Below are 27,076 nucleotides of genomic sequence, written 5' to 3'. Positions count from 1 at the left end.
CAAAAGTGCGAACCTGAGACTCTCCTCGAAGCGTCAGTGGGTGTATCTACGCTGCAGGTGGGAGGGGTGGTTCCCAGCCCGGGCAGTTGTACATGATCTGGCTGTGCTCAAGCGAGCCTGCCGAAAACAGGAATCTGGCTGCAGCAGGGCGGGAGACCCCTCAGGCTGGCCACCCAAGTGCAGCCCCATCCGAGGTCTTAGGTGCGTGCTTGGGCGGCCACACGGCTATTTTGGCGTGTTAGCTCGAGAAGCTATCACGTGTACACCTCCCAGCTGCAGGGTAGACCTACCCGGTATGGGAAAGGGCTAAACTATCCTGCAGGCCCCCAGGGCTTTACTGAGAAAATATGTAACCCGCAGGGAATAAATAATTGGGCTGCATTCTGGCTCCTGCTTTGGTGACATAAAGGGGCTGGAGAGAAGTCCCTTGGTCCAAATGCAGCTTAGGGCTTGCATATACAGCCTTTTGCCACCCACCCCCCCTTGCAGACCCTGGCATGCCTGAAGGGTTCAGTGCTACAAGGATTCTGGGCTGCAAACCAGCCCATTTAAGTCTTATGCCTGGGGCCATTTTAAATCCTGCAGGCAGCACAGAATCCGGGGGTACGTCTACGCTGCAAGGAAAAACCCATGGTGCCAAGTCTCAGAGCCCAGTCAATGGATCAGGCTTGTGGGGCGTGGGCTGCGGAGCTAAAAACAGCAGTGTGTAGACTTTCCCGCTCGGGCAGGAGGAACCTGGCTCTGAAACCCGGCGAGTCAATCGACCCAGGCTCTGAGAGTTATCGCTGCAGTGTAAACATGCCCTAGGGGCCTAAAGCTATCTTTGGCTTCTCCCGGGTTGTGTCCTTTCTTCAGCATCTCTCAGGAGAGGTAGCACAGAACAGAATCTCGCTCCACAGTCTGGTCCTTTGGAAAGCTGAAGGCAGTGGGGGTTATGTTAGGCCTTTTAATAACCCTGAAACATACCTATTAATAGGAACATGAAGGAGATGCTATAGGCAGACAGGGGGCGCTGTTGGACATATTGGTGGTTCAGGTACAGCAAGATGGGGAAAAGGAGGAAGAAACTCACATTGCTGATCTGAAAAACAACAAAGCAACACACACATTCAGCTTAAAGGGCAAAGGACCTGTGTCAGCTCGGGCAAGTCACTTCACCTTTCCATGCCTCAGTTTCCCCCTCTATAAAATGGATACCTACCTCCAGTGAAAAGCACAGTATGCAAGTGAGGGGTTGTTAAAGGTGCAAGCGGCGAAGGGGTCAGTCAAAAAGCAGGGGTGAACATGGGTGTAGGGTGACTCCTGGGGAGGAGGGTACTGCTGTATTCTTTCTGACTGAAGTCAGCAAGCCAGTCCTCGGGCCAGATTCCTGGGGTAATTCCATGCAAGTCAATGGAGACATGTCAGGAGTGAGTCTGGCCCAGTGAGGTTAAACTGGCTTCTTTACTCAAGCATGGCCACCGAAATGCCAGTGTTCACCCGCCCACCCTGTCCCTCTCTCCTCCCCAAACTCCTCTAGTACCGCCAGCTCTGTCCAGCTAGCCCTGAACACACAAGGGAGTCCGGGTGGTATTGACTGGGAATGAGGAGCTTTGCATAAAGAGGCCAGTAAACCAGGATGGGGCAGAACTAGCATTCGCAAGGGGTGTGGGTGGGGTGGGATGGGGCAAGAGCAGGAAGATAGATGGGGTAGGGATTCGACTGGGGCCAGAGTAATGGGGTGTTACGTGGGAAGCTCTCTAGGGCGGAGGGGAGGGAGAGAGGTGGCAGCTATTCAGTACAACAGTGATCCCATGAAGCAATAAACATCCGTTAATCATACTGGTGAAATTAACGTGACAAGATGACTCTTCCCAGTCCATCTTCAAAGCACTTTGTAACAATTACATGTTATTACAGTAATTAGCATGTTTTAATATGTTTAGAATCACAGACATGTAGGGTTGGAAGGCACTTTGCGAGGTCATCTAGTCCAGCCCCCTGCTCTGAGGTGGGATCAAGTATACTCACACTGACCCCGACAGGCGTTGTTTAACCTGTTCTTAAAAACCTCCAGTGATGGTGTGATGGGGCAAAGAGGCCCACACCAGCAGAGAGCCTATAGGCCAAGCTAGCTCTGCCCCACTATACCTGTAGCCAGTGCCAAGCCTGAAGGGGGAATAAAAGGAGAGAGTCTGGCTCAATTCTGGGGTAAGACATTTTAGCTGTCTAACAATGTGCAGCAATGTCCCACAGTGGTTTTGGGCAAGAGGAATCTTTTATCCAGTTGAAATTGCAAGAGGAATTGAAAGAGGTGAAATGTAGCAAGGACACCAGAGCTAACAGCCTGATTCTTGTGAAAAGTACCCTGAAATCTCTACAGACCACGAGGGTCAGGAGCTTGGCGTTAAACCTCATCTGAAACGTAGCACCTTTGGGATGCATCTGTTAAGTACTGAACCAGAGGGAAGAGAGCCAGATGATGAACAACCAAGATGACTTCCTGCCTCGCCTAGGTGGTCCTTCTTTTGTCTCCCATCTAGGTACGAACTTGGGCCCTGATCCTGCAGTCAGTTCTGCAGAGATGGACCCTCATATCCGACTGGACTCTCATTCATCTCATGAATCTGATTGCAAGATCAGGCTTTGCTTATCTTGTGAGACCCAAAGCGATCTCAGCTCAAGGTAACATGGCTGTAGGCTAGAATGAAGTTGTTAGAGGTATGGTGCACAGGCTAGCATACTTGGGATGCAAATGTTGACGCTCTCCTTTAACTTTTACGGATTAATCTTGAATTGCATCAAGTCTTTCATTAAACCAGTTGATGCTTTTATTTACTGGAATTTTCAGGCCAAGGAGATCTGCCTGTTGTTGTCATTTGGCACTAAATCCTGCAGCTTTTGCACCCTGGACTGGGCAATTAACCAAAACTAGAATCGGCGCAGCCTTACCCTTCATATCTTCAGGTTGTGACACAATAGACGCAAGAGGAAATACTAGTCCCACTGATGAGATCAGTGACAAACTGTTCAAGAAAGGCAGAGAAAACATACCAAAGATGTAAAAATCACAAACAGGCTGTAAAAACATTCCTGAAAACCAGGTAAAAGAGGCTCCTGGAGAACAAACAGGGATTACAAAGGACAAGTGAAGAGAAAGTGTGCACAGAAAGGATGGCAGAGTGCAGATTACAGGAGTTAGCGGAAGGAATTAGCGCTGGTTGCTCAATCAAACACTCAGCAGACCGGAAACATAGATGTTTAAGGTTGCCCACACAGATTGCCTCATTGTGCATTGCGACAGTGTCCTTAATATCTGATCTCAACACGATTTCCCAAAAGATACAGTCTGTGAAGCACAGCAAGAGCTGAGATTAGTGGAAAGGTATAGTGTACAGGAGGATGCTAGGCTGGGAACTGTGCAAATGAGAATCAAGAAATATCAGACTAGCTGAAATCAGGGCAGTTAAGCTTGGCAGCTAGATGCTGAGGCACTATAATATTGTTGGCCGTAATGTCAGCCCATACCCCTCAGCCGTGAACCCTTGGAAAATTAGAAAGTAGCAGCTGACCTCCTCCAAGCTGCTAAAGGGATGGCAACAGGAATTCACCTCTAAGAGTGAGTCAGTTCATTGGCTTTCCATCTCTTGGGTTCACATACAGGTTTAGCTCTTGAGGAGAGTGAGTCAGAGTTATAGGTCCCCATTTGTCCAGGTCACATCATTTGGCAAGATTCTCGGTCTCAGTTTAGGAGCAAACCTGGACTGGGATAGCAGAGATGCTTCCAGGGAGGACTGAGCAATAGCAGGGCGGTGTGAGGTGGCCCTGGACTGGTGTAACGGGGCATGCTGCAGATCAGGCTAGAGGTGCAGGTGTGGAAGATTTTTCCAAAGAAGCTGCCTGCACTGTACATGGCTTAGGTCAGTGCTGTTCACTGGCACTAAATTCATTTCCACAGAAAGGGGATCTCCCCCTAGAGAAAATACCAGAAGAGGCAGCAAGAACTACCAGGCTGTTCTTTGCCCTAGATTCTAATCAGACTGAAACCGGTCGTTCAGCAGATGGTATCTCCAAGCCACTCCTTTGGAATCCATCTCATGCTCTAACCGTCACCAGCGGAGCGGGACTGTACATACCAATCAACCTTTGTCCCACTGCCAGGCACACCCACCCAGTAGTATCAGCCTGGGCCCGTTTCAGACACTGTATCATATCATAATCCGACTCTGAATCTGTCTTGCATTGCAAGAGCAAAATGGCAAAAGCTCAAGAAACAGGTTCAAGGGACATTATCAGTGATCCAAAAGAATTTTCCTTCAGGCACAGGCATTCTTCGACTTTTAGGCCACCTTTTAATAGCGAGACAGTCTCCTGGGCACACCTCCCCTCCCATTCATGATTGTATAATATCCCTGGAGCTAAACAAGCAATGGCCCACATGGAAAAGTAAAACATTGATGTGTTTCCAGCTGCCCAGTGCAGCGAGGGTTAATCAAGCTGGATGGGATTTTCAAAAGCACCATAGAGAGGAAGGTGCCCGACTCTCACTGAAAGCCAGTGGAAAGTTGAGCATCTAACTCTCTTGGGTGATGCTGAAAAACCTGATCTTCACTTGCTCTGCATTTCGTCTCTGGATTAACACGGGTGGAACTGAGAGTGTGGAGGGAATAATTGATTTTTTGGTTCAGTGGCCAAACCGAGGGCAGGATTGAGTTCACTTGGAACCAGAACTGATTGTTTTCAGGTTTCCTGGAGTCACAAAATGAAAAAAAGAATTTCATTTGTGTCGACTGCAGTGTTTAAAATGTTGATGGGAAACCAAATGCACAAACTGTTCATTTGGAAACTGTCAAAAAGGAACATTGTTTTGACATTTCCCCCCAAATTTTTTCTCATTTTTTTTTCAGCTGAAACTCTGTGCCAAATTCAACCCAAATTAGACACACACACCCCCATGCACTTTTCTGCAAATTTACTATTTGCTGAAAATATTTCACCCAGCTCTATAACGGGGAGCAGGATTTGGCCAGGTGGGGGTGGAGAACAAACCACGACATCTGTGATTGGTAGAGAACCGGTTTTGTCCAGAAGCCAAAGAGACTTTCTCACCATGCTGTACCTGAGTGGTTGAGAATAATTATGTGAGCATAATCAATGATTATTGCTCACAAGTTCCAGGACCTAGATTTACCTGACACCCTAGGGCCTTCAAGGCTTCAGCTACTAACAGTAGAAGCAAATACCGATGAAGCAAGCTGATGAAGGGTAGGCTGAGGGACTAGCGTGACGGTTCTGCCTGACACCCATCCACTCCCCATCCACGGGATCCTCTGCATTAGCAACAAGAAGCCATGATCAGAGGGCACGGCTACAGCGGAGCTGGAGATGTAATTCCCAGCCCAGGTAGATGTACACGCACTAGCTCTGATCAAAGCAGCGTACTAAAAATAGCGCTGTATTTGCGGCGACCCGGGAGGCAGCATGAGTTCGATGGGACTGTTGTCAGGGTAAGTACTTAGGCAGCTAGCCTGTGCTGCTGCAGCTACACGGCTACTTCAAGCGTCCCGACTCGGTCAAAGTTAGCATGTGTGTGGCCACCTGAGCTGGAAAATGCCGCGCCAGCCTGCAGCATAGACTTAGAATCAGAGAACCAAGCCGACCAGATTTAGCATGTACTGAGCAGACACTTATGGTAATTCAGATGTCACCAGATGGCTTCATTAGATAATGCCTCCGCTGAGAGACAAAGATGACTGGGCCACTCAGCCGTGCCTATATTTTGAGAAAATGCCACAGAAACGGTGGTCGTTCCCAAGAAGTGAGGGAAGTTTGACACTCACAGTCCACTTGGAATTGCAGAAGGCTTTTTGAAGTGTCCCACAAGCTGCCGCTTCATAGAACTGGGGGATCATTATTAATAAAAACACAATAGCAGAGAGAGGCTCCAACGGAGATCAGGGCCCCATTGTGCTGGGAACTGCTCAGACACCTCATGAGACAGTCTCTGCCCCAAACAGTTTGCAACCTAGATCAGGGGTCCCAAACGCACGGCACGCGGGGTTATTTTCTGCCACCCGCCAGCTCCTTGCGGCACCCCCGAACCCCTCCTGCAGCCGAACCCCCTGCCCTGAGCACCCTGCTGCACCCCTCCTGCACTCCAACCCCCTGCCCTGAGCCCCCCGCCACACCCCACACCCCTCCTGCATCCCAACCCCCTGCCCTGAGCCCCCTGCCACACCCCACACTCCACCTGCACCCCAGCTCCCTGCTGTGCCCCACACCCCTCCTGCACCCCAACCCCCTGCCCTGAGCCCCCTGCCACACCCTGCACCCCTCCTGCACTCCCTGGGGACAGGGAGGGCACGGAGTTGGGGGGTGGGGATTTCAGGGAAGGGGTTGGAATGAGGGCAGGGAAGGGGTGGGAAGAGGTGGAGCAGGGCGTCACTGAAGGGGTGGAGTGAGGGTGAGGCCAGGGCAGCCGGGGAGGCGGGGGTGGTCAGTGGTGCGGCCCTCAGGCCAATGTACTAGTCCTCATGTGGCCCTCGTGGTCATTTGAGTTTGAGACCCTTGACCTAGATGGACATGAGGCAGAAGGGGAAGTGATTTGCATAAAGTCCGTGGCAGAGCCAGGAATAGAGCCCATGTTTCTTGATTCCCAGGCCAATGCTGTACCCACTAGACCATGCTATCTACCAATAAAACAGCTACCCAGAGTGCAATGGGACTGCAGTGGTGGATTAGAATCCCGCGTGCGGGGCAGAAGCTCATCTGGAGGAAGCTGACTAGTGTGGACACACTCCACTGCTGTTGGTTCTACCCGTGCGATCCTGACAGTGCCCTGACCAGCGGCCCAGCACGCTCATGTAGCTGCTGCTGCTGGAGAAGCCCCAGTGGGGCTGGGAGCAGAATGTAGCCCTCAGCACAGTGTATCCTAGCCATGGGTTATCTGCCACAGCCGTTTGTTGGCAGACAACTGCCGGGCCAGCTGGTTAAAGCACTGGGTATAATAGCCAGTGTGAGAGGCATTATGCTATCTAGTTAAGCCTGAATTCCAACTTCAATTCTAACCCCTCTTTCTAGCTGCTAATAACTTCCCAAACAAGTTCCTTTTTTGTGCTGAAATTTTCCATGCTGAGTCTGAGCCTGGAGGCAATTTAAAACAAACAACCAAAAAAGTTTGATCCAGATCAGTTCAGTTTCAAGCATGAAAAGCAAAACAGGCTTCTCTTCTCCACCATCAGCCGGGTGGAGATTCCTCTGATAATGCGTCTGGCTGCGTAAACTTTCCATACCCTTTTCTCTTAGAGATTCAGGGGAGTAAACCCACTTGATGGAACAATTGGCTTAAGTGCTTGGTGGAATCAGACTCTAAGCCTTAACAATGTGCATGGTGCTGTACAAGGAGCCACGGGAGCGGTGCGCCTTTTGAAAATCCCACTAGGTGCCTATATTCAGATTTAGGTGCCTGAATCCCCTTAAAGATCTGGCCCAAATTCCTTACCCTGAGTTTCCCACAATCTTTGGGCCCAGTCTTGCTCCCATTGAAATCAATTGAAAATCTTTCGTTGGCTTCAGTGGGTGCAGGATTAGGCCCTAAATACAGGCGGATACCAGAGGGGCTGGTCAGTCACAAACTTCTAATTGATTTATTGAGTTTCTCCATTTATACATTTATCTGTATCTAATTCCCAAATATTTATATTTGCCAGAAGCTGGGAATAGGTGACAGGGGATGGATCACTTGGTGATTCCCTGTTCTGTTCATTCCCTCTGGGGCACCTGGCATTGACCATACTGGGCTAGATGGACCTTTGGTCTGGCCGTTCTTATGTTACCAGCCTATGTGAGTTTACAGCTGTCCTGTTGTCTTGGAAATATTGATTTACTGCTATGTACTTGTACTGCATTTAGAATGGTTTCAGAGTAACAGCCGTGTTAGTCTGTATTCGCAAAAAGAAAAGGAGGACTTGTGGCACCTTAGAGACTAACCAATTTATTTGAGCATGAGCTTTCGTGAGCTACAGCTCACTTCATCGGATGCATACCGTGGAAACTGTAGCAGACTTTATATATACACAGAGAATATGAAAAAATACCTCCTCCCACCCCACTGTCCAGCTGGTAATAGCTTATCTAAAGTGATCATCAGGTGGGCCATTTCCAGCACAAATCCAGGTTTTCTCACCCTCCACCCCCCCCCACAAATTCACTCTCCTGCTGGTGATAGCCCATCCAAAGTGACAACTCTTTACACAATGTGCATGATAATAAAGTTGGGCCATTTCCTGCACAAATCCAGGTTCTCTCACCCCCTCACCCCCCTCCCAAAAACCACACACACAAACTCACTATCCTGCTGGTAATAGCTCATCCAAAGTGACCATTCTCCCTACAATGTGCATAATTAAGGTGGGCCATTTCCAGCACAAATCCAGGTTTTCTCACATCCCCCCCACCCCCATACACACACAAACTCACTCTCCTGCTGGTAATAGCTCATCCAAACTGACCACTCTCCAAGTTTAAATCCAAGTTAAACCAGAACATCGGGGGGGGGGGTAGGAAAAAACAAGAGGAAATAGGCTACCTTGCATAATGACTTAGCCACTCCCAGTCTCTATTTAAGCCTAAATTAATAGTATCCAATTTGCAAATAAATTCCAATTCAGCAGTTTCTCGCTGGAGTCTGGATTTGAAGTTTTTTTGTTTTAAGATAGCGACCTTCATGTCTGTGATTGCGTGACCAGAGAGATTGAAGTGTTCTCCGACTGGTTTATGAATGTTATAATTCTTGACATCTGATTTGTGTCCATTTATTCTTTTACGTAGAGACTGTCCAGTTTGACCAATGTACATGGCAGAGGGGCATTGCTGGCACATGATGGCATATATCACATTGGTGGATGTGCAGGTATACGAGCCTCATTTAGAATGATAATTTACCATTATTGATGATCAACCATGATTGATTTTCATTAATAATTATTAATAATATGTGATGATGTAATCTGAGCTCAGACTTGGGAGAACAGAGACCTTGGATTCTTCTATTCCTGGCTTTGTCAAAGACTTACTGTGTGACTTCACACAAATCATAGAAATAATGTAAGATGAGATAAGGAAGCAAAAATGGGTCCTGAGAAAACTGTACCCATTGGGTTCAATTTTAATCATGATTGCGGGCCGTTCTGGGCTTGGGCTTATTTTGTGTCTGGCTAGGAGGCCAACATTAGACTAGTTAGGAACATTATTTTCATAGATGTGTTTGCAAAGCAGAGACTAGAGATGGATTTAGGAAAGTAGCTGTAGCTATCTAAAAGTTACCATTGCACTTGCGTTGGTCTAGGATATTTGTCAGACAGAAGAATAATTGACAGCTGGTGTAACTGAAATAATCATTGCCTGCCCGCAGCTAAGGGGCTGATCACAGCAAGTACCACTAAAATTCTAAAGAAAATGAATGACTAGCAACAAACCACAATGGAAGAAAGCCAGTCACAGGAGGAAAGCTTAATAGGAAAGACAAAGCAGACTGGTTTCAGAGTTGTAGCCCTGTTAGTCTGTATCAGCAAAAACAATGAGGAGTCCTTGTGGCACCTTAGAGACTAACAAATTTATTTGGTCATAAGCTTTCTTGAGCTGCAGCTCACTTCATCGGATGCTGAGCTGTAGCTCACGAAAGCTTAATGCTCAAATAAATTTGTTAGTCTCTAAGGTGCCACAAGTCCTCCTTTTCTTTTTGCGCAGTTGTTTCCATTGCAAAGTGGGTATAAGGTGCTACCACTCCGATCTGGTGGCAAGTTTACATTCATTTTGTCCTGGTGAAAATGACAGCACCAGGTGCAGGGTAATGGAGAATCAAACCCAAACCTGAACAAAGGACAAAGCAAACTAGCCCTAGGGAAAATTAGGAGTTTTGCTTTTCCCCAGTGGGACAAGTCCTGGAAGTACCCAAGCTAGTTACTGTGATGTATTGAAAACTGTGTTAAAATTATATGCTACCACTTTACATTCTCAGGGTTTCCTGGTCCTGCTTGCAGGCCAGAGGGCTCTGTAAAGAGGTGTGCAGTCTAGATTTCAGCAATCTGTCTGCAAAGAGTCAGCCTAGAACAAGGTGGGATGACTTCTGCCTCTCTGTCTGAGGAGCAGTTTGCTTTCTCTCTCTCTGTTTTTTGTTCTTGAGTGTTCAAGTTCTGGATTTTAATAAATAAAGTAATGTAACGTCGCAAGCTGCTTGAAGGATAAAACCATAAAATACTCCAACTTCCCTCTCTATATATGACTTGGATGTAGAGTTACCAAGTTAGATCCTAGTTATCACTGGTAGTATGTTGGTGGGACAAGGGGAGAATATTATCCAAGGCTCAGAGGAGACAGGCTACCCAGGGCTTGACAGTGTCAGGGAGAATCCTTGAAGTTCCTCCTAGATGCTGATGGTGTAACCGTTTGTACTAAGGAGCCCATTCACCTAAGGAGAGCTGCACCACAGCGGTGTTGGAATATACCACTCTGAGTGATTTCCCTTTCAGATTTACATGGTTTTTCTTCTTTGAGTACGGGGAGTTCTCTGCTGACCCTCTATTCTCTCAATGGCCCAGATTCCCATAGGTATTTATGCACCTAACTCCCATTGAGTTAGGATCTGGCCAATATCTCTCCAGCCCTGACCAACAACATGACTTGGGCCCAGATCAGCAGGAAAAGATCCAAAACCTTCAAGCTGGCCTGTGGAAGCCTGAGAGGGAAGTTACTGAGAGTGGTAAATTCCAACACCCCATTAGGCTCCTGTGCAGGTGGACATTAGAGTCCTATTACAATGAATGAAGTCAAATGACAAACCTGCTTCCTTATCTAGCTTCCCTGTTTATGAGCCCATTAAAGCTGCTTGAAAACTGGCAGTTTGTCTCCAGTGAATCACCACTTTAGTTGTATCAGAAGAACTGTGCGGCCCAGACCTGGATCTCTCTGAGCCTAAAGTCTTTCCAGCAAAGATGGGGTTGATACTGCTGGAATGGGGATAGGATGCAATTGATCGAACGCTGTACCTTATGTAGCTTGCTGGTTCCGTTTCTGTTAACGCCCGAGGAGAAACTTGTGCTCCTAGGTTTCATGGATCACGAGGTGCGTGAAGGAAGATGATGGGCTCCATGAGAACCAGAGCCAAGGAGGCACAAGGGGACACATGCAAAAAGGTGTTGAGATGGAAGTGAAGGGAAATATACAAGGGATTGTTAGCACCCTAACAATATCTGTCTCTAAGCTCACTATTTCCTTGCGCTCTTCCATCTGTCTGTATCCACCGGGTTCCTCTTGTCTGGTACAGATTGCAAGCTGTTTGGGGCAGCTTGTTAGCTTTGTGTCTGTACATCGCCTAGCACAATGGGGTTATGGGTCCGTGGTTGGGGCTCCAAGGCGCTACAAGATATAACTAATAATAAATAATAATAGGGCAGCAATGGCTGGAGAATTTTCACTTAGCTACTATGAATTATTACACTTCTGCTACTGAATTACAGTGCAATCATCAACTATAATTCATTGATTACATATTTAACTGTCGATTTAATTTATATGTAGCCTTATCTTTTGTATCTAATTTTTATATAACGTTTTAAAAAGGACTTGATCTAAGACATGGGATGGAACAACACAGTCTTGCATGAAGTTATTCCATAGCAGCAAACCACAGCGGATGGTAAGAATATAACTTTTTAGATGCCACCCAGGATCGTTTTGAGAAGGAGCCTTCATTGAAAGTTCTGCTGATTTAATGCTGCAGCTGCAGCCGCCGATAGGGAGGGCCATATCCTCAGCTGGTGTAACTAATTGGGCATAGCTCCACTGAAGTCAACACTGATAAATATCCAGACAAGGATCTGGCCCCAGGCCATGCATGAGAGATAAAGCCCAAAAGATTTGTATAAAGTGCCGATGCATACAGAACGCGTCGTATTATTTATTCATTTGAAAGCACCCACTGCTGTATTGTGCACCTCACAGTGAAAACAAAAGGGGCAGATTTTCATGCAAATTATCATAGTTCGATCCAGCTGAGGGTCTGCCTCAAAGAGGAAACGATCTGCCTACAACTTGGCCCTACCAGTAAGGGGTATAAACAGACTGAGGGGGAAAGGTGGGAGGAGAGGAAGGACAAAGGTGCCGATCAATGTCTCATCTGATCCCCAGCCAGTGCTGTCAAACATCTTATCTAAGGCGCACTTGTGAGCTGGCTGACATATCTGCTCAGGGGAGTTGGGTGTATAAGATACTACTCTACTCTCCCCTGCGGGGGCCGTTCACCGTTACAGGTCAAAGTGCAACTGGGAGAACCACCACCGTGGGGCTGCTACTGTCAGCTCCCTTGCAGATAGAGGAAGAGTGGATCGAGCCCTGAATCTAACCCCAACCCCAACGCACTGGCCAGCACAGAGGAGGAAGTCAGCTGTGCCACAAGAAGAGCTGGGATAGCTGACTTCCCCCATGGAGCAAGCCGGGAGCAGCTGACTCTGCTCCTGGGGCCCCATCCTCAGTGCACATTGCTAGGTGCCAACCCAGCCCTTCGTGTCTGGTAGGGACTGGGGCAGAGAGTTGCTAGATAAAGCTGCACCTGGAAAAGACTAATAAGCTAATGCTGGTAAACTGCTGAAAGCAACTGGAAGGTGCGGTGAGGATTGTTTCTGCCTGCCAAAGGGTGACGGGTCATTTTTTGTGGGGGGGGGGGGTCCAGTGCACCTCTGAGTAATTACCTGGTTTAAGGGAAAGCATCTGGGCCTCATAAAGGGAAAGGAAGAGAAAGATGCTGCTAGAAGAAGCTGTTTAGAGTCAGTCGAAGGGCCCTGTAGGAGACCCTGAGGGACCTTGAGTGTGGAAGATGGGGTTCGCCTGCTGATTAGAGAGAGCTGAAGAAGGCTGAGCTGGCGAGGAGAAGGGCTGCTTGGTTAAGAGCTGACTGGCACAGAAGACTAGGGTTGCCAACTTTCTAATTGCACAAAACTGAACATGCTGGCCCTGCCCTGCCTTCCCTGAGGCTCTGCCCCTTCTCCAAGGCCCTGCCCCAACTCACTCCAGCCTGCCTCCCTCCGTCTCTTGCTCTCCCCCACCCTCACTCACTTTCACTGGGCTGGGGCAGCAGGTTGAGGTGTGGGAGGGGGTGAGGTCTCCGGCTGGGGGTGCAGGCTCTGGGGTGGGGCCATAAATGAGGGGTTCAGGGTGCAGGAGGGGGCTCCTGGCTGGGGCAGAGGGTTGAGTGCGGGAGGGGGTGCAGACTCTGGCTGGGGTTGGGCTCTGGGGTGGGGCTGGGGATGAGGGGTTTGGGGTGCATGAAGGTGCTCCGGGCTGGGGCTGAGGGATTTGGAGTGCAGGGGCGGTTTCCAGGAGGGAGTTTGGGTGTTGGAGGGGGCTCAGGGCTGGGGCAGGGGGTTGGGGTGCAGGAGGAGGTGCGGGGTCTGGGAGGGAGTTAGGGTGCAGGAGGACATTCTGACCTAGGGTAGGGGGTTCAGGGTGCAGGGTCTGGGAGGGAGTTAGGGTGCGGGTGGGGGTTCTGACCTGGGGCAGGGGGTTGGGGTACCAGTGGGGATGCGGGGTCTGGGAGGAAGTTAAGGTGCTGGAGGGGATTCTGACCTGGGGCAAGGGGTTGGGGTGCGGGCTCTGGCCAGGCGGTGCTTACCTCAGGTTGCTCCTGGTCAGCAGTGCAGCAGGGCTAAGGCAGGCTCCCTGCCTGCCCTGGCTCCGCACTGCTCCCAGAAGAGGTCAGGGGCTGCGGATCCAGCGCTGGGGATCGGGGCAGCATGCGGAACTTCCCTGATTGCCCCTGCGCCTAGGGACCAGACACGCTGGCCGCTTCCGGGGAGCTGAGCAGAGCCAGTGCTGATCGGAGCCACCAGGGTCCCTTCCCGTTTGAAAACCAGATGCCTGGCAACCCTATAAAGCACCCTTTTATACTGCCCCTTTAAGTGAGCAGGTGTGCCTGCCCTTTGTTATTAGAGTTCTCCTTCCGGGCATGTCGCAGCTGTTGTACGATGATCACAGGACGATGGTCCTGATTTTTCTCTTGCTGAGGACCTGCTCTGAGGGGTGTTGAGTACTCTTAACTCCCACTGACTGTAATAGAATAGCTGTGGTTGCTCAGCACCTTGCAGGATCAGGCCCTTACACCTGAAGGCAAGAGCCCTATTGAGGAGAGCACTTATGGATGTTCTTAAGTCCACCCCCCAGTCAGGACAGCACTTCAGAACATGCTTCAGTCCCAAGGACCTGCTTCCATCCCCTGGGACTTAAGTACATGCTTCAACATCCACTTAAGGGAGGCTTTCTTGAATCGGGAGCTGAGCCTGAGTGTGGATCAAAATTACCTTCATGGGGTGCGATCCCACTGCAGTCAAAGAAGTAAGGCCCAGATCCACACAGTATTTAGGCTCCTATTGTCCCTTGATTTCATTGGAAGTTCTGAGCATAATAAGTGTACAACTGGAGTGAGATCAGGTGCCCCCAAGGACCAGAAAAATCTCTCTCTCTCTCTGCGCAGTTGCTCTGTGTTCAAACTGAAGGGACACAACTAGCCACTTAATCACCAAAACAAATCCTGTAAGGTTCATGCTGTCTGCAAAATCTATTTTCGTTCTTGGTCTCACAAGTTGGGCACCTGGGTATAAAAATACTTTTATCTCGTTCTCCATCCTATGAGAGACAAGCTCGTGTGTGAGGCCTGGCTAGTGGGAATGAAATAAGACAAACCTGGTTAGGTCAGAACTTTAGGCATCCAGATTTGAAAGTTAAGCACCTAACCCCATATTTAGACACTTAAGGTGACATTTTCAGACGCACATATAGGATTTAAGAGCTTCAGTCCCGGATTTTTACAGTCATTGCTGGGCTCAGCATTCCAATGCCTAAGTCTCCTTTTCAAAAGTGATTTGCGCCCACCGTCTCAGAGGTATTTCAGCATCTAATTCCCATTGATTTCCTCCTAAATGCCTTTGAGGGTCGGGGCCTTAGGTCCTTTTGAGAATCCCATTGGGGCTGATCTGCATCTTTAGGTGCGTTAGTATCTTTAACAATCTGGCCTGAAGAGCCCAAGTCTCTTTTGAAAACGGGACTCTGCTCCTACATCTCGTGACATTTTTTCCTTTGAACTTATTTAGGTGCTAAAAACCATAGGGCCAAGATTCATGATTTTTGTGAGTTTGAGACAGAGCTTCGTTTTCAGAGTGTGGATTGCTCACCGCTTTCTGATACCAGGCCACTGTAGGGTATCTTTGGGGCACTGAGAACTGCTAGTCCCATTTGAGAATGCTGGCCTAAGTGTTTGACTTGAGTAAACCAAGTGTAAAAAATGTTAGCATCCTTGCTTGCTATTCCCCCGTCTGATATAGGCCCACTCAGCAGCGATGCACCGCCATTTGCCGGGCAAGTTAAATGCAGCGTAGGCCTTAGTCAGTCAGACCGTGGGTGCCAGTGGCAATGTAGGGCGACTTGCACGGATGATGACATTTGCTGGGTTGTGTAAGACCAGGGTAATGTATACCACGGGGGTGGTCTATCTGGACCAAACTCAGCTCTGGTGTAAGCAGGTGCAATACCTCTTTAAACCCAGGGTTGTGAGTTCAATCCTTGAGGGGGCCATTTAGGGATCTGGAGCAAAAATTGGGGATTGGTCCTGCTTTGAGCAGGGGGTTGGACCAGATGACCTCCTGAGGTCCCTTCCAACCCTGAGATTCTATGATTCTATGAAATCTGTAGGATGTGTGTTCACTTGTACTAAGGGGGAATTTGTCTGGGGGGACTCCAGGGTAATGTCTACTCTGCAGCTGGCATTGTGCCTCCCAGCCTGGATAGACAGGCTCATGTTAGTGGGCTAAAACGCAGTGTGGACATTGTGGGATGGGCAGTGGCTAGCCACCCGAGCTGGGACCCAGGGGATCAGACAGGTTTAGATGCAGCTGGCTAGCCTGAGCCACCACCAGCTTGCGCGGACCTAGCGCCCGTCTGTCTGCCAGGGCTGGGAGGCTCGCTCCCAGCTGCAGCGTAGCTGTACCCATAGAGAACTGCGTGAATTGCATGGGTTCCGCGATCGACTAGAAGATCCACTCTGCCATGCAGGCGCTGGTGGTGGGTTGGTAGGGGGAAGCTGCAGTACTGTGTTAAGGGAATTGTTAAAACTGGGAGGTATCACAAAAGGAAGAACCATCTCCATGGATGATGGGAACGTCCAGAATTAGAACAGTTATTAAACAAGAGCCTGGGGAGGGATACAAATCCACAAGCTTCAGGGTTTAAGCCAGTTCCTAACTATTGGGGATGGGGGTAGGAGGAAACATTCCCAGGGCAGGTTATGCCTTAACTGCCTACTGCAGCACCTTCCCCTGAAAAAGCTGGTCCCGGCCACTGTCAGGCAGAGGACCCTGGATTAGATGGGCCCTCTTCTCTGATCTAGCCTGGCAGTGACTGCGTTCTTAAGTGCGGTGGGGATGTGGTTTGTTAATGCATTAACATTCCATTTTCTGGAGTCGTGGGTTCAGAAGCTGGCTTGCGGTGCCTTTCAGCCCCTCCTGTATTTTTCTCTGTATTACATGAATCTGGCTGTGGTGTATACAGCAATTGGCAGAAGAACTGCCGGACTGAAAAGCAGGATTTTCGCAGAGCTCTCAGAGTGGGAACCCTGCACCGTACCCACCTCCAGGATCCCCAACTCCAGCTGACGCTGTCAGAACCTCACTTTCATCAGCAATAAATATCCCATGATTTACCTGGCGTTTAGCACCTTCTTTCCATCCCCACTCTCCCAAAACACTGATATTCAAAGCAGAGGGGTGCCTGGAGACAGACAAAGCACAAGCCCACTTCTCAGACCTGCCTGGCCTCTCCCATCTCCGCTTGCCTCTTCCCTCGATTATACACAGCATTTGCCCCACAATTGCTGTTTTCAGCTGCCCCAGGGATGTGTGTGAGTTTCACAGTCACAGCACAGCAGTCCACAGTGAGTCCTTGCCCCCCTGGCTGCTCACACTCACCGTGTTGTAATACTCCGCGATGACCTCAGAGTGCTCAAAGTTGCCTTCGCACCAGTCGACTTCGGAGGTGAGGTAGGTGAATATGCTCGGCATTTTGGGGCTCCCTCTGCCAAGGGAGAGAAGCTGGTTAGGTTGTTCCCGGAGAGGAAGAGTGCACTGCACACCACTAGGGAAGAGGTGAAACCTGCTCTGCCTGCCTGCCCTCCTGTATCTCTATTCACGAGCACACACTACATCAGCCAGTTTGAGCAAAAAACCAACATCCAAGCCCTTGGCAGTCACGCTGCTTGTAAAACTAGGGTGTGCCACTGGGTTAAACTAGAGATAAACCCAGGTCCATTCACCTGCCTGCTTGTTTTTTAATTCAAACCAAGGGCAGGGCCAGATCCAAAATCTGCAAATGGACGTGCTCCTTATGCTGCAAGCCAAAATCCTGGATCCAAACTCCCCCACCCTTGGGGGATGGGGTTTGAAATCTGGATCCAGACTTTATGGCTTGAGCCCCATCTCTAATTACAGCAGAGAGGAGAGAAAAGGCGAGGCCCCTTTTCTCCCCTTCACTACCATCCCCTGCTCCCCAGTTGCAGTTATGGGAAATTGATCATGTGAGCCAGACACACCTCAGCCTAAAGAAAGATAGGAAAACACCAAGGCTGTGGGGAAGTTCCTTCCTGACCCCAAATTTGGCAACCAGTGAAAAACCGCCATGGTTAAGTGTCCCAGAGGCCAGATTACTCCTGCTTCAGAAAAGGTTTGAAATTGTCAAGGTGTTTTTCAGTCGTTCGGCCCCTTTAGGTGTGTAATTTACGTTCAGCAGAGCTGGGGTGTGGCTGGGCCCTGTCTCTGGTTTCTATGGAGCTGAGCAGGCATTCCTCCTGGTTTTTCCACCCCTGAGAGATGTAGCTGAGTCAACCTCACTGTTTAGTGTAGACCTGGCTTAAGTCTCCTTCTCTTCCCGACGTGCATCAAATTGCAGAATGTGTCTTCCTTGTCCCTTGCAGCTCAGGAGCTGCATGGCATTCTAGAAACTCCCCAGATATAAGCACTAAAACAGCTGCCAGCATCACTGGTCATCTCTCTCACCAGACATAGAATCATAGGACTGGAAGGGACCTCGAAAGGTCCAGTCCCCTGCCCGCATGGCAGGACTAAGTATTATTTAGACCATCCCTGACAGGTGTCTGTCTAACCAGCTCGTTAAAATCTCCAATGATGGAGATTCCACAACCCCCTACAACACAATTTATTCCAGTGCTTAACCACCCTGTCAGGAAGTTTTCCCTAGTGTCCGACCTAAACCGCCCTTGCAGCAATTTAAGCCCATTGCTTCTTGCCCTATCCTGAGAGGTTAAGGAGAACAAGTTTTCTCCCTCTTCCTTGTAACAACTTTTTAAGCACGTGAAAACTGTTATGTCCCCCCTCAGTCTTCTCTTCTCTAGACTAAACAAACCCATTTTTTTCAATCTTCCCTCATAGGTCATGTTTTCTAGACCTTTCATCGTTTTTGTTGCTTTTCTCTAGATTTTCTCCAATTTATCCGCATCTTTCCTGAAATGTGGTGCACAGAAGTGGACACAGTACTCCAGTTGAGGCCTTATCAGCATGCAGTAGAGCGGAAGAATTACTTCTCGTGTCTTACTTATAACGCTCCTGCTAATACACCCCACAATGACATTTGCTTTTTTTGCAACAGTGTTACACTCATATTTAGCCTGTGATCTACTATGACCCCCAGATCTCTTTCCACAGTACTCCTTCTTAGGCCGTCATTTCCCATTTTTATGTGTGCAACTGATTGTTCCTTCCTGAGTAGAGAACTTTGTATTTTCCTTATTTGAATTTCATCCTGTTTCTTTCAGACCATTTCTCCTATTTGTCCAGATCATTTTGTATTTTAATCCTATCCTCCAAAGTACTTGCAACCCCTCCCAGCTTGGTATCATCCGCAAACTTTTTGAGTGTACTCTCTGTGCCATTATCTAAATCATTGATGAAGATATTGAACAGAACCAGACCCAGAATCAATCCCTGCGGGACCCCACTCGTTATGCCCTTCCAGCCAGACTGTGAACCACTGATAACTACTCTCTGAGAATGGTTTTCCAACCAGTTATACACCCACCTTATAGTAGCACAATCTAGCCTGTATTTCCCTAGTTTGTTTATGAGAAGGTCATGCGAAACAGTATCAGAAGCCTTACTAAAGTCAAGTTATACCACATCTACCACTTTCCCCCATCCACAAGGCTTGTTACCCTGTCAAAGAAAGCTATCAGGTTGGTTTGACAAGATTTGTTCTTGACAAATCCATGCTGACTGTTACTTATCACCTTATTGTCTTCTACGTGTTTGCAAATTGATTATTTGCTCCATTATCTTTCCAGGTACAGAAGTTAAGATGCCTGGTCTGTAATTCCCCGGATTGTCCTTATTCCCCTTTTTATAGATGGGCACTAGATTTGCCCTTTTCCTGTCCACTGGATTCTCTCCCGTCTTCCATGACTTTTAAAAGATAATCGCTAATGGCTCAGATATCTCCTCAGTCAGCTCCTTGAGTATTCGAGGATGTATTTCACCAGGCCCTGGTAACTTGAAGACATCTAACTTGTCTAAGTAATTTTCAACTTGTTCTTGTTTCAACCCCATAATTGTTCCGCTCCTTCTCCCTTCCAAGTTCACATCATTTTTGCTGTTAGACAGAGGAGCGTCTTGTTTGGAGAAAAATGCAGAGTTAGTTACTTTTCAGGGTTGCATGAGTTCTGCTCATTGGGTTTATCCTTGTAAATCAGTCAATTACTAAGCAAAGCTACAAACTGCTCTAGGTCAGTTTGAAGTGGGGATCAGGGTCATCACTAAGGGTGAAATTCACCCCTGCGCAGGCCTCTAGCAGAAGATCAATGCATCACTTAAGTCCTGGTTATGTGGAACAGAGGCATCATGCTGCAGCTCTATGCAGGGGTGAATCTCTGCCTTAGTGCACATCTTGAGGAAAATACCTTCCCTGGCAGTAACATTGTGCTCTCAACCATCTAGGAGGGATTTTCACCTGACCATTCATAGGTCTAGCATCCCCAAACTAGCCTGATGACTGCAGATGCTGTGTTTTGAAAAAGGAGGTGGTGGAAAATTCACCCCCTTTTATCCCGCTCTTCCAAAAAGCCAAAGGATCTCCTACTCCCAAGATGGGCATCATCACTTTCATAGTCCTCTCCTGCTCATTTTTAAAAGCAATTCTGTGTTTTTTGTTTGTTTGTCTCACAGCTTAGAAGTTGAGATGCAGGGACACATTTAGACTTTGGCAGGTTAGAAATTCTGTGCATCCAACTGCTTAGATTTCCTTGGAACTGGTCCAATCTGGCTTGTTTTGGAGTCCAGTGGAGGGCAACAAAAATGATTAGGGGACTGGAACACATGCCTTATGAGGAAAGGCTGAGGGAACTGGGATTGTTTAGTCTACAGAAGAGAAGAATGAGGGGGGATTTGATAGCTGCTTTCAACTACCTGAAAGGGGGTTTCAAAGAGGATGGATCTAGACTGTTCTCAGGGGTAGCAGATGACAGAACAAGGAGTAATGGTCTCAAGTTACAGTGGGGGAGGTTTAGGTTGGATATTAGGAAAAACTTTTTCACTAGGGGAGTGGTGAAGCCCTGGAATGGGTTCCCTAGGGAGGTGGTGGAATCTCCATCCTTAGAGGTTTTTAAGGTCCGGCTTGATAAAGCCCTGGCTGGGATGATTTAGTTGGGGCTTGGTCCTGCTTTGAGCAGGGGTTGGACTAGATGACCTCCTGAGGTCCCTTCCAACCCTGTGATTCTATGATTCTATGATTTTGTTTGTTTTTAAGGCATCCTAAAGGGTAGTTTAAACACAGCACTCTGAGTTTTGTAAAACATTAGTTACAAAGCATGGGATTTTCAGAAGCGCCTGAGTGTTAGGAGCACCTGGTCCATTCCCTCGCGTGAGACTTTTGGTCAAGATGCTCAAAAGTGACTGCAGTGGTGTGGGAACAATTTTTATAGAGAAGATGCTGAAGGTGGAGACCATGTGTTTGAGTTGTTATTACTCCTTCAAGCCAGGAGTTGTGGCAACACCCACTCATTCCAGCATCTAGGAGTGACTGGTTTTTGGGAATGCAACTATAGATGCCATAAAGGGGCCTGATTTTTCAGAGCGTGGGATAGCCCAAAATGACTAGTCAATTTTTAAAACCTTAGTCGTTGCTCCTAAGTCACATAGGCACGTGTGAAAATGGCACCCAGAACCTAATGGCTGAGAGGCAGGTACCCAATATCCACAGAAAATCAATGAGTTGGGCGCCTTAGGTGCCATTGAAAGCTCCAGCCAGTGCAAACAGAATTCCCTCATAGATGTGCTATGTAAATGTTTTTCAGGAGTTAAATCTTCTCCTACAGTAATCACTGGAAACGCCAATTCCATAGATTTACATTAGGCTCCCAGGCTGAAACTGACTAGATACATAACAGAAACTAACGCTTCTAGTTACACTTCCTTAGCTCTGAAAAGTCTAAAATGTGGAATAATAAAACTTGGCATTGACATCGTGCTTTAAATCTTCTAAACACCCAGCAGGCATTACGTTTGATTGCTTTCTTTTTGCCTTTTTCAGGTTTAATAATCTAAGAGTGAAGGGAATGTTTCGGGGGGGGAGGGAGGGGCGGGAATAGTACAATTTGTATCTTGATCATGTTCCTTGAAATTAGGGACCCAAATTCTGCTGCCACTAACACCAGTGAAATCCAGAGTAACTTCACTGAGTACATGCAGTTTCTCAGATTCATACTAGTGTAAGTGAGACCTGAATTTGATTTATTTGCATCTCCATGGGAAAATTCAAAGGGAGAGAAAATAGGAATGTAATATTAAAACAAACAACTTCTCACTTCATCTATTGTACCGTAATAGCAGACAAACTGGGCTGTGAATAAACATCTGTCCCTTATTTCGCTCCAGGTTAGCAGACTATGTTTAAGATACCTCTACCTTAATTAAACTCATGCTGTTCCTCAGTGAGAGTGGGAATGCAACTCTGGAAATAAAACCAAACATTGGAGGAGCAGATTAAAGTTATTAGTGGGTCTCATTCTCCATGGCCCTGCATTTTGTGTGGTCGTTCAGGCCAAAGCAAAGTGGATGTAAACTAATTCCTTCCTGATCTGGCAGCAGTTTGCGCTCACTTTTGCAGTGGTGTAAATGACTGCACCAGCTGCAGGGTAAGAGAGAATCAGGCCCACAGTGTAGATAATCCATCTCCCAGCAAACTAAGCCTTTGTCAACTATTAGCATGAGGGAAGTACAGAAAGTCCAGGTGAAGAAATCCTTAAAATAAAACAAAGTGAAAGGGAAAAGAAAATCTAAGCAACACTAGTGAATGAAGCTCTAGGTAGCTTGCTCACCTGCTGTTTGCTTCTTAGATGGGTCTAGCTTACCTGTATTTCCCCTCACACGACCCAAACCTGCTGTCACACCGAGCAGCCAGACATCGAGAGCCTCAAGGTGCTTCTGGTAACGCTGGAGTCACTTACAACCTGCCCTGCCCCTCTGGTTCTAAAGGAGCACCCACTATGTGAGGTCATCGAGAGCAGCAGCCAGGAAGCATGAACTCACTATTGCTCCATCTCTGGGATATGCCACTAGAGGAGAAGGCAGCACCCTCTGTCCAGACCTTCCAATGTGCTTGCCAAAGAGAACAGGTTGGCTGGAGGGTTTAAATCTCTAAGCCGGAAGGTTGTGGGGAGGGATGGAGAACGTGAGCTGGAAAAGTAGATGCAGCTGTAATCAGAAACCATTTCAAAACCTCTGTGCCTGCATACATATGCACACAGACATTACAATCTTTTATTTTCCATGGATATGATAGAGGCTGTCCTATTCGGATTTGCTGGTACAGCTGCTTTTTTTTAAAAAAATGACTCTTTTCACCAAAACAAAACCCAAAACTTTGAAGTTGTTTCCATTTTGCAGTTTGAAATAGAATCCATTGTTCAATTTTTTAAAATTTTGTTTGTGACTACCAGATATTGTGTTTGCAAAAGAAAAAATGTGATTTTTTTGATCAACTGCTTTTTCCCCACTTACTAAAAAAGAAAGAAGAAGAAAAGAACTCGGGGTTGGGTAAACATAACATTTTTGAGAGTGCTTTCAACTAAAAGCAATTTTGATTTTAAATGTCACAAAAAAAAAAAGTGATAAATGAAAGCTTCCCCAAAAGTCAATATTGTAGTTATGTAGAACTGCCAGTTTAGCATCACAGAAATTACCAGACTGGATGAGAGCAGGATCCATCTAGTGTAGTGTTCTGTCCCTAGCTACTTCCAGGGAAGATTAAAGATCCCCTGCAGTAGGCAAGTGTGGGATAACCTGCCTGTTTCCTCCTGACCCCGGTTTTTAGGGTCTGGCTCATGCTCTGAAGCAGATGGGTTTAGATCCCTTTATAAACTTCCTGTTTGTTTATTTATTTATTATTTACTGTTATCACTCTGAATGTTCTTGTTATCCCATCCTTTTCCAAAAATAAGTGATCAACAATCATTATGAGGTTTGAAAATGGCGCATAGTCCGCTCCAAACATAAAACCCGGCAAACTTCTTGTTAAGGCAAAGTTACACATCATACATTACTTGTTCAAAGAACCTGGCTAAGGATTGTGGTTTGCTGGCTGGGGAGCCCTCCTCCTCCTCTGAGTATGCTAAAAAGGGTAAGCAAATTTCTCAATACCTTTCCTCTTTTTGGTGCTTCTCTTGTGTACAGACTTGGTTTGAAAGCTTTTCCTTTACAAGCACAGTCCATATTTAGTCCACAATTCCACAGGAGGAGAAATCACATTTTTCTAATAGCATCAAGATTTTGTACTGCACATTAACAATAAAAAGGAAATTAATTTGTCTTTCTGATTAAATGTAGATCCTTGAGTAAAGAGGTCGGGGATCTTTCAGAAGGTGGCATTTTGTCATAAGATAACTCTCTTTATAATAATTTCCTCCCAAAACCATCTCATGGGTATGTGCAACTTTCCATGCAGCTCCTCCATCAGAGCACCTCCCTATGAATAAAATAGATCTTAAATCGAGTCAAATACCATGGAGAGGATGGTGTGATGAGATTGCTTACAATGCCATGTGGCCCATCTGTGACTGCTAGTAGCAAATATCTCCGATGGCCAGAGATGGGACCCTATGCACTCACCAGTGTGTTACACAAGGAAGCAAGTAGGTGAGCAGAGGTAGCTCATTGGGGCCAGGACTGTCTCTTCATCTGTGTTTGTACAGTGCCCAGCACAATGAGGCCCCAGTCCCGCCTGGGGTGATGGGCACCACTGCAAAATAAGGGGGTTTGAACCTGGAGCAGAATCAGCTCCAGGTGTCATGATAAAAGAACGCACTGTAATGAATGGCATGGAGCGAGTAGAGCGGGAACATCTCTTCCCCTTTTCTGCTGCTGTAAGAGGAAGGGGACATTCAATGAATTCAAAAGGTGGCAAATTGGTAACTGATAAAAGGAAATACTTTTTCACCGCACACTGTTGACTTGTGGAACTCCCTGCCATAAGATCTCGCTGAGGCCAAGTGTTTAGCAGGAGTCAGAGAAGGACTGGACATTTATAAGTTAACATCTATGGAGCCATCGATACAGGAAGGGCCCATTGTGATCTATTCTGTGATCTATTCTGTGCACATCGCAAGCCACAGAACCTCACCCACCCACTCCAGCAAGTGACCCGTGCCCCATGCTGCAGGGGAAAATCAAACCCCCCCACGGTTTCTGCCGATCTGACCTGGGGGAAAATTCCTTCCCGACCCCAAATATGGCAATCATTTAGGCTCTGAGCAGGTGGGCAAGACCCACTAGCCAGACGGCTGGGAAAGAATTCACTGTAGTAACTCAGAGTCCTCTGGGTCCTCTGTGCCTGATCTGCAGAGGATGCAAGTCTGCTACGACTATGTGCTCCGAAGCTTGGACTCTTTAGCTCAAGCTACAGCAGCTCATGCTTTTAGCTCTGGAGCTCCCTGGTTAAATTGCGATAGCCAAGACAGCAGCCATCACATGTCCTCTCCCCCATCGAAATAACCTTTGGTCCAGAGGGAAGGCGCACTGGGCTGGGCCAAAGAGAGGATTCTTGCTGGAGAGGGGCTAGACTAATCTGAAAGCTGATTTCAGCAGAGCCCACAAGGCCATGTGTGTGGCCTTGTCTGAAGGTAGGGGAGTTCAGGGTAGGAAGAAGTCAGGTGGCTCAGAAGGGGAGGAAAAGCAGAAGGTTCTTCTGTTGCACTTAATCCTAGAATAAAAGAGAACAACTTGTCGGGGGCCGTGTCTTTGCCTGTTCCCAGCACAACTTCTTACCATTGATTGGCAGGAGATGCAGGATGATATTTCACACTCCCCATAGGAAGCCAAACCCTTTCTTCCAAAGATCCAAGCTACCCCCCTCCTTAGACAGCACCACATTCTTTAGTGGGGTATGTGTCCCTCTTCCAAAGACTCAAGATCAGAAAGCAAAGCCTCCCTCTGAAGATCTAAATTCAGACACTGTTACTCTAAAACATCTCCAAGGACTGGCAGTATAAAGCCGGCTTTTCACATACAGTTGCCTTATTGTTTCTATTAATAGAGCACCTCTGTCAAGGGAATTGTTTCTCCAGTTTGACACATGTGGGTAGACTAGTCTCTGGATTATCACAGCTTGAGTTTACCTGATTAGGGAGACGAGATATAATACTCCTATGGGTATGGCTTCCCGCCCTAGGGTTAGGGTTCCTATGAGTACGGGACTTGGGGCTAGGGTTAAGGTTCTCATCCCGTTCCACATCCTTTCTTGCATTTCCCAAGACAAGTGGGGCCAGATTTTTCCAAGCTGCTCCCATTGTGATACTTGTAGACAAATTGTCACCACATGTGCTGAGCTGGCTTGAAAATCGGGCCACTTATTTTGGTGCCTAATGGGAGTGAAGCTGTTTTGGAAGATCTGGTGCATACGGTATAGTTCCCTTTCAGCATCTACACACAGCACAAGCTGCACCACAAATTCCAAAGAGAAATCGGATGCAAAATTTTTAACAGTGAGTGATTAACCACTGGACCAACTTCTGAGGGATGTTGTAGACTCTCCGTCACTTGAGGTCTTTAAGTCAAGACTGGATGTCTTGCTAAATGACATGCTATGGCTTGAACGAAAGTTATGGGCTTGATGCAGAAATTACCTACGATTTTGAATGACGGGAGGGCATGTCACACACAGGGCTCAGGAGAGATTCTCTCCCCGTGACTACCGCCATTCTACGCCTTGCTGCCTACCATGGCAAGTAGGTGGGCAAAATTGGAGGAGACGAGTGTGTCTGGAGCCAACGTGTCAAAGACAACAACAAGCTGTGGTAATAGCAGCCCTACTTGTCAGGAGATGTTCTCTCTGCACAGTGGTATTCTTCTTCTGAGCCATTGCTTGTGATTATTTATAATGTAGCACCTTTAAGCCTTAACTGGGATTGGGGTTCCATTGTGTTAGGCACTGTCCAAACAGTTCCTGTTGAGAAAAACTTATGCGTTATATAGACAGGGTGGGAGAGGGAAACGGAGGTAGGATGAAAGTCGGATCAAAGCAGGTCCCTAGCAGAGCTAAGAATAGACCCTAGGTCTCTGACCCCACTCCAGTACTCTGGCCACTAGACCACACTGCCTCTTTGCTGACTGCCTCTCTTAGGTTTCTATGCATCAGCTCTCACTGCAGTATCTAAGCATTGCACACAGTCACGATATGTGTAAAGCTGGAATAACAAAGTCTGTTTTCTTCTTCCACCCCTCCAAGGCAGAGGGGTGTGACTGTGTGTGTGGGACGTTATTGTTTTGTTTTGATCTGGGGGAAAGGAACCCAGCAGGTTCCATGAGCCAGCGGATTGAACAAGTTTTTCCCCCTGAAGGGAAAGGGGCACTCTGGATTCAAACCAAAGGAATCACTTGTCAGTCCTTGCCCAAAAAATAGCTTTCCCCCTACCCAACCTTAAATAACAGAGACAGAGTGTGTCCAGCTATGTAGACTGCATTAGCAAGGAAAGTTCCAGGCCATGAAATCCTGAGTTGAC

The 27,076-nt window shown here is 47.5% G+C and overlaps 1 protein-coding gene across 1 annotated transcript in view; it reads right to left on the bottom strand.

Moving 5' to 3' along the window:
* ACER1 (alkaline ceramidase 1) overlaps positions 1 to 22,489 on the bottom strand; it is a 36,759-nt gene extending 14,270 nt beyond the window's left edge. Inside the window, exons 1-3 of the mRNA XM_084614175.1 lie at positions 22,433 to 22,489; positions 16,989 to 17,094; positions 967 to 1,081 (exon numbers count right to left, since the gene is read on the bottom strand). Of these exons, the coding sequence (XP_084470301.1) occupies positions 967 to 1,081; positions 16,989 to 17,081 (208 nt within the window). The 5' untranslated portion in view covers positions 17,082 to 17,094; positions 22,433 to 22,489. The remainder of the gene's footprint in view (positions 1 to 966; positions 1,082 to 16,988; positions 17,095 to 22,432) is intronic.
* Positions 22,490 to 27,076: the final 4,587 nt, after the last annotated feature.

The sequence above is a fragment of the Lepidochelys olivacea genome (assembly GCF_965140295.1).
Source record: "Lepidochelys olivacea isolate rLepOli2 genome assembly, chromosome: 25".
NCBI lineage: Eukaryota > Metazoa > Chordata > Testudines > Cheloniidae > Lepidochelys > Lepidochelys olivacea.
The sequence above is the reverse complement of the archived record's forward strand: the minus strand, read 5'-3'. Positions and strand labels throughout refer to the sequence as shown.